The sequence below is a fragment of the Cyprinodon variegatus genome, unplaced genomic scaffold, assembly GCF_000732505.1.
Source record: "Cyprinodon variegatus isolate N-32 unplaced genomic scaffold, C_variegatus-1.0 Scaffold1372, whole genome shotgun sequence".
NCBI lineage: Eukaryota > Metazoa > Chordata > Actinopteri > Cyprinodontiformes > Cyprinodontidae > Cyprinodon > Cyprinodon variegatus.
The window spans coordinates 77,750-86,276 of NW_015151825.1; the positions used below are offsets into that span (position 1 = coordinate 77,750).

Here is an 8,527-nt window from a genome sequence, read left to right on the forward strand (position 1 = left end):
CTAGAAATTTACTTAAAACATTGAAACATACTTTTTAATCTATAAATTAATGTTCCTGACTTTAAGAGCTTTATTTTACTTTTTTTTTTTGTCATTCATGAAAGTGATACAGTTTTAGCCTCAGTATTTATTACAGGAGTCGTCCTGTATGGGGCGCCATTTATAAAATTAAGCAGTCAAAAATTAGGAGAAATATTTATGGTTGTGTTATATGTTATTAATTCATTAATAAAAATCTTACTTTGTTAAATAAATAATTACTTTGGAGCTAAATATTTATTTAACAAATACAAATTTAATTTGCAACCTATATATTTAGTTTGGAGCAAAATGTTTATTTAACAAGCTAAATATTATTTCGCAAACTATGGATATTTAGCTCCAAACCAAATATGTATTTAAAAAAGTAACATTCAATGAAAAAAAAAGGACTTGAAAAAATAAACCCCTAATTTTTCTCCTAAAATACGCTAAATAACCATAAATATTGGTCCTATTTTTTTGACTGCTTAACTTTATAAATGGTGCCCCATTCTCCTGAAATTGTATCTACCAAAAATTAACTAAACTAAATAATAAAGAGAGGTACTCTACTGCATAGTGTTATTTATATTCTAATAAAAAAATACATTAATTACCACTGACTGATATTTGCAGAGATGTTTGAACGCTGTATTATCCTGACTCGATTGTGCATATTTTTTTGCTAATAAAGTTCTGTGAAACATTCATAAAAAAAGTGCACACCAGGACTTTCAATGGACTTTTCTACCTAAACCTATTTTAATACTTTCAGTTATCTTGTCCCCTGAAATTTTACATTGGTATTGAGTGTAAAATGGTGGTAACCTATGCCAGCAGTACGCTACTTTTGTAAATAAAGAGCAGCTTGTTCTATATTACATCATTTTAATGTATGATGCAACTTTTATGCCGTCCCTTTTCAAAGGCTACATTTGTTATACAAATAAGTCATCACAATTACAATTCTGAACTGTAATTCATTAATTGCATACATTCAATGATCTAACTGAAGTATGAAAACACTTGTTCAAAGACCTGTTGGTGAACAGATAAGTGTTTGTTCTTGATGAAGGGTTTTGGAAAACCGCCGAAACCAGTTCAAGCAACGGGCCCTTCGAGCACAATAATAAACAGCAGAATCTTCAGTCTTTAGATTGTTCATCTGCAGATACACCTGCTGTTTACTGTTGTCTCTGGAGATGGTGAACCGACCTTGGACTGACGGAGAGTAGTACTGTGTGCTACCAGTTGGCTTACTTACTACTGCAACCCACTCCAGTCCTTTTCCAGGAGCCTGTCTGATCCAGTGCATTTCATAATCTTGGAATGTAAATCCAGATGCTGTGCAGGTCAGTTTGTGGGATTCTCCAGGTCTTTTAAGCACTGATTCAGATTCTGTCAGAGTCTGAGCACTGATTCCTAAAATGAGAAAAATTAAACACATCATTCTGCTATGCCAGTGAGAGAATTTAGACATTTTTAGATAAAAACCAAAGAAAGCTTTACCTGCCCACAAAGCAGTTAATAACAGCATCTCTGTTTGGTAGCCCATCGTGGTAACCTCAGTGTTTAATGTGCAAACATGCATAAATATAGCTGAGTTTTACACTGACTCCTCCCCACAGGAAGAACTGTGCCACATGTAAAGGAAGAAACGCAGTTGCTGAGATTACATAAGACCTTAATTCCATGCAATATAATTATATGTATCTCATTTTATAAAAGTATTTCATTACTTTTATTTTTTTTTCAGTTATGTATACACCTACTTTCATCAGCCTCTCTTGATTGCTTTCATGTTCGATACAGTTGTTGGGATAAAGTGAAAATCTCAGTTTTATTTGTTTCCAAGTTTGAATGATACACCTTTAATGCTTTTGGGGCTTTTTTCAGCATTATTTTTTTTGTGTAAAGAACAAATCTGTCAGAGTTTTCACAAATTGGGAGTTTTTTCAGTTGTATTATATATATTTATATAGAACTCTGAAACAGGTGGATATTACTTTTCTGAACTTCCATTTGTAGAAGATACTAACCAATTACATTTTTGTTATATATATCTTTTTCAGCTGTTATGAGCATGATTTTCTTATGTTTCTGCAAAGGTACAGTTTAGAGTGTTGGATAATCCCTGTAGGTAAGATGCAGTCAGTCTGACTAAAATCACCCTAAAGAAATGGTTGAACAAAAGTCCTATATGAACACCTGTCAGCAAGCAGGAGAACTTTAAAATTAAGTTAACGCAAACTTTTAATAAGATGATAAGAGACAACAGAAACTTAATCTAAAAGTAGTTGGACAATCTGATTAAAAGAGGTCTCAAAATTACATTATTTACTCAAGTTTTGTAATACTTTAATAAAGTTAAAATAAGAAAGTTTAGGTTAAAAAATAACTTTTGAAAAACTCAAAAAATACTCTTTTATGTGGAGAAAATGCTTTAAATCTCCCTTTTTGCTCACTTTGTTGCTAAGGAACAAAATAAAAATACTGACTTTGTTTAGTTTTGTGCAAAATTACAATTTTACACAGGGTAATATAGACTGAACTGGACAGAAGCCCTGCATAAGCACAGTCAGAGATACTTGGGTTAAAAAGGAGATCTGCTTACAATGAACTGCTTGTTTTATCAAAGATGCAACATTTCAGTCATGCTGAATAGAGCTTTGCAGCTATATGTTGCTATTCAATCCCCATCTTACTATAACATACAATTATATTGACTTTATTTTTTTTTTCATAATTCATGAATGACATATGAATGACAAATGCAACTCAGTTCTCTATAGTATTCTCAAATCTACATTAATTGATAAATGTGTGTTTTTTTTATGGTATTTTGACACAGATCTTTCATCTTAATTATCTCCCATAGCAGGTTGTCTGAAGGTTTTCAAAAGACAAATACAGAATAAAGCTGTGTATTACTGTGCCCTTCAAGCAACAGAGTCATAATGCTTAGTATATATTAGGTGATTAATTTTATTAATTTTATTTTTAATTTCGTTCTTACCCACAAAAGCAGATGATTAAAACAAGGAGTGCTGATCTAAAGTCCATCATGGTCCAATATTCTTTTTGTTCTGTGGCAACAGAACCACCTGTCGGTGGTACATCCCATGTAGGGGTTACTCCCCACATGGTTATTCCTCCAATTCCTTCATTTCAAGCTTCCACTGTCACTGACCACTTGATCCCTTGGGACTGGATATCTCAATTTGTATGGAGACCGACACTCAAGTGGGAAACTATATGCATTTATATATGTATGTCTTTTGCCTTTAACTAGTTACCAAATAGACAGTTCTAAGTTTTCTATTCATTTTTTATTAAATAAATAGCAAAGTAGGTATATTCCAAATTTCTGACAACATTTAAAATGGTCAATAATAACATACACTGTTAGGGATCAGTTGTAATTCAAACAAGAATTTGCCAACGGCTCCCAGGTCCACACTAAATGTTTACAAAAAATGACGCTGAGAGTGTGCACATGCTACCTTGGCTGGCAGAGAGAGATTTAAAAAAGACTAGGAAACTCAAAGGCGGTGGGTTCGCAGTGCTTTTTAACAACAGATGGTGTCATCCAGGACAGGTTACTGTAAAAATCTCTCACTACAGCCCAGATATTGAACTGTGGGCAGTTGGTTTTTTTGCCATATTATTTGTCCAGATAGTTTTTCAGCTGCTGCACCAGAGAAAACAAAACTTTGGACTTGTTTTATGCAAATGTCAACGATTCCTACATATTTTAGGTAAGATCTCTTCTTGTGAAATCAGATTAGATTGAAGATCAGATATTATTTTTCTCATCTAAGAGTGTAAGACACCTTATAAGAGAAAATCTGCATAAAAAAAAGAAATTGTAATAAGATGGTCATATAAGGCAGAAGAAGCCCTGCAAGTTTGTTTTGAGGCTACAGACTGGGATGTACAGTGGTAGCCAAATGACACAAATGTGATGACTGAGTTTGTTACTGACTGCATAAACTTCTGCGTAGATAGCATCATCCCTACCAGAACAGGGAAATAAATGCTTCTCAAATAATAAAACATGGATCCCAAGTGATCTAAAGGAACTGCTCAACTAGAAAAATCAAGCTTAAGAAGGGAAATACTAAGGAGTATAGAGAAGGATATAAAGGACAAGATAAGATAAATGAAGGAGCATACAGCGAGAGGCTGGAAATACAAGCTCCAGCAGAATATATATAAGATAATAATATAAGAGATGGGCAAGATCACACTTTTCAAGCAGAAGGATGATCAGACAGATGCCTTGTTTCAGTACCAAAGAATCCTAAGAAGTCAGTCCTCAGTGACTATAGACCTGTTGCCCTGATATCCCACCTCATAAAGGTCCTACAGAGACTTCTGTTGATTTACCTCAGCAATCAAACCAGCAGCTCTCACAACCCCCTGCAGTTTGCTTATTGTCGAGGAGTTGGATTCCAAGATGCCCTCATACACCCGCTTCAACAAACAGACTATCATTTAGATAAGGGAGACAGCCCTGTGAGGATCATGGTCTTTGATTCTCCAGTACATTTAATAAAATTCAGAAGGCTCAGGTGGAGGCATCTACAATCGCCTGGATCAAAGACTATCTGACTAACAGACCACAGTTTATTTCAGGAATAAATGTAGCAAAAATCTGGTTATCTTCAATTTAGGTTTAATAATGTGAATCAGCATAACAAATGCACAGAATTGATGTAGTTAATGAAGTTATAATCATACTGTACATGAAACTTGAGTCTGAAAACAATTGAGAAGTCTGAATAAAAAGCAGGGAGGAGATACATAAACCATTAAATGATAAGCTTAACATGAATAGAATGTAGGGAAAACACCAGACAAAAACATGCTAAATATAAAATGATACTGTCCATTTACAAAACCTTAAATGTAATTTTGCTCATTTACACAAGGTAGATAGACCTTTAAGGATCATGGTCTTTGATTTCTCCAATGTATTAAATAAAATTTAGAAGGCTCAGGAGGAGGCATCTAATTAAAGAGTCAGCAGCACAGGAGAACCACAGGGGACGGTACTCTCTCCATTCCTTTTTACTCTTTTCACCTCCGACTTCCAGCACCAGACAGACTCCTGTCATCTTCAGAAATAATAGGATGAGTCTGCAGTTATTGGATGCATCAAATATGGACAAGAAGCTGAGCACAGAGAGCTAGTGAACTGCTTTGTTGCATGGAGTGGGAACAATCATCTGATCCTGAATGTCAACAAAACAAGGAAGATCATTTTAGATTTAAGAGGAAAGAGGAGCAAATTGAAAGCTATTAACATAATGGGAGAAGAAGTGGAGGTGGTTGAGGAGCATAAATACCTTGGTGTTCACCTAGACAACAAATTAGAGTGCGGATACAACTGTTAAGACGTCAATGAGAAAGGACAGTATAGACTCTACCTCCAAAGGGTGCTTAGGTCCTTCCATATTTGCAGAAAGTTGCAGCATATCTTCTAAAAGTCTGCTGTAGAGAGTGTGATCTCTTCCTCCATCATCTACTGGGTAACAGCAACAGAGGGAATGACTTACAAAAGCTCAACAAGCAAAGAGAGAAGGCTGGCTCTGTTCTTTGAACTCCTCTAGAAACTCAGGAGGTTACTTCACAAAGAAGAGTTCTTTATAAAATAAAGAACATTATGGACAACAGTGCGCATCCTTCTCAGAAGATTTTTTTTTAATCACTGTATTTTTATTGAGTTTTCCTTTTATACATACAGTTTGTAAATACAAAAAATATATTTATCCAGCAAAGATAGATATAAAATAACATACAGAAAAAAAAAATCCCTAAAAAAAAAAATCCCATTTAGCCCACTCAGGTCACTACCAAGAGGCCAACACATTACTTTCCTATCCCTGACTGAGACAGAACACATTTTATTAAATCTAATAAACCTTTTTAATCCAGAGCATTATTGTATGTTTTCGAATGAGTCAAGAAAGGGCTCCCATATTTCTTCAAATTTACCAGTTAAATGTGGAATAGAACACCTAATTTTTTCCAGTTTCAGACACGACATGAGGTCACATAAACACTGCCTTTTGAGTTGGAGGGCTCAGAAGATTTTTAAACAACAGTGTCATCAGTAAGAGGCTTCTCCAGATCCGATGCAAGACAGACCTTAGAGAATACTTGCTAAGTATAAATTGATACTTTTTTTAAAGGGTTAATTTCCCTTTGAAGCACTACTCAGTCACTCATTCTGTTGCCAGCACTGCCACCATCTGGTGGAAGAGAAAAATGTCCTTTGAAGGGTTTTGCTCAGTTTCCTCACCCCCTTAGAACTGTCTGGCGCAGTAATACACAGCAGAGTCGTCTTGCCTTAAGCTGGGCTTTCACAGATACACCAGAATATTGCTGTTAACTGTGCTGATTCCTACAAACTTTAAAAAAGCACCTAAATTATGCTTTATATTTGCATCATAATAAAAATCTTCAATCCACCCCAGTAATGTTCCCAGTAGTTATCAGTTCAAGTACAACTGGGATTTTTTTTTATCTGTTAAGGTAAGTTTTTACAAAGTTTTAATGTGTAGGACCGTGTCCATATCAGTGTTTAACCATTTTATCTCTCTCTAAAACTAGTAACTCATGATTCAAGATCAGATCATTCTGATGTACAATTGAATTCAACTAAAATTATGTTCATTTGATATCACAAAGAATATTTGTACAATTATATACTCTACAGTATATTACTATTGATGTATTAAAATGCTGTTATTTGGAAATTATGAGGATTGGTTCATCAAAATCAACATATCACACTGAGTTTCCAACCAAGTTATAATCTGAACAAAGTATGTATTTAAACAATTATAAATAAAATCAATCAATCTTCTCCCACTTATTCTTTGGGGCATTTGCTTATCTCCGGCAGTGAATGGACCAAAGGCAGGGTACAACCCAAAAAGATCAGTCTGTCACAGGGCAACACTTAGGCACAGAACCATGCACAAACACACTCACTCCTAAGGACAATTAGGAGATGCCAATTAACCTAACAGTCATGTTTTTGGACTGGGGGAGGAAGCCGGAGTACCTGGAGGGAACCCACCCATGCATGGGTAGAACACACAAACTCCATGCAGAGAGACCATGGAGCAGGGAAGGAACATAGGACCATATTGATGTAGGACTAATCAGAATTTCTTTTAAAATTTATATTAAAAAATCCAAAAACCTTAATTATTTTTCTGACACACAAGGATACATATTTATGGAGTGAGTTTTCTAAACATATTTTGCATTTTTTTTAACTGTTTTGGCAACAGTAGCATCAGTAGAGTGCTAAAAAGGAAGAAATTATGACAGTCAAAATGAAAGTTCTCCTTTGATCATTTTCAATAAAGCTGAGGTTTTTGTACAGCTGCTGAACTGACTTCAGTCACTGTGTCTCTCGAGCACAATAATAAACAGCAGAATCTTCTGTTCTCAGGCTGTTCATCTGCAGATACACCTGCTGTTTGCTGTTGTCTCTGGAGATGGTAAACCGGTCTTGGACTGACTGAGAGTGCCATGGGCTATCACCATCATCATTGATCTCAGCAAGCCATTCCAGTTCCTTCCCAGGAGCCTGTCTGATCCAGTCCATGTAGTAGTCGCTGAATGTGAATCCAGAGGCAGTACAGGTCAGTTGGTGAGACTCTCCTGGTCTTTTAACCACTGATTCAGATTCTCTCAGAGTCTGACAATAAACTTCTGTGAAGGAAACACGTCAGTAAGGATAGTTCTTGTTAGAAAACAGTTTCACAAAAAAACACTGAATTTTTGTGCTAATTTTCTCACCTGCAAAGCAAAAAATAGAAAACAGCAGTCCAGATCTGTAGTCCATATTTGCCAGAGTGATTCTTCTTCTCTGATAGCATGTCACAGACACATAAACAGAGCTAGGTCTATTTAAGCTTTGGATTGACTCCACCTTCCAGGGAGGGTGGATTAGAAAAAATCAGATATAAGGATGATTTAATATGTTTTAAAATCTTTATTTCCTTGTAGAGTTTATTTTACTTCTCTGATAAACTGAAATCAGAAAATTTTGTTTATTGTACATATCATAGTATTTTTTTTCCTATTAGGAAAATTACCAATCTAAAGAGTTTACAGCATATCACATAAATTAGAAATCAGTCAGATAGAATTACATTAATCATTTGGTGCTTTATTGAGTAAAAAATAGCAGCTTGTGTGGCACATTGAGCCATCTTTTGAATTAATTATGTCAGATTAATCAAAGGCACAGTTTGAATATCATGGGAACATACCTGTTATATATCAGTTGCCATACGCTGTGTGATTGAAATGTTATATAAGGTGTAAGACTCTACAGGCCTGTTTTCCTAACAATTTAATTTCAACAACAATGTGTAGCAAAGTTACATTGGTGTCTATAAAACAATAAACCATTTAACATATTTGAATTTAAAAACAACCTTCGAAACAAACAGAGACTGGACTCTGAGGAAGCATCATC

At 35.0% G+C, this 8,527-nt stretch overlaps 1 gene segment (V, D, J or C); it reads right to left on the reverse strand.

Annotated features, from left to right (window-relative positions):
- Nucleotides 1-7,441: 7,441 nt before the first annotated feature.
- LOC107103071 lies at nt 7,442-7,902 on the reverse strand. The segment is given in 2 exon segments: nt 7,442-7,755; nt 7,843-7,902. Coding segments are annotated over 2 exon segments (360 nt in total).
- Between the last annotated feature and the right edge of the window lie 625 nt (nt 7,903-8,527).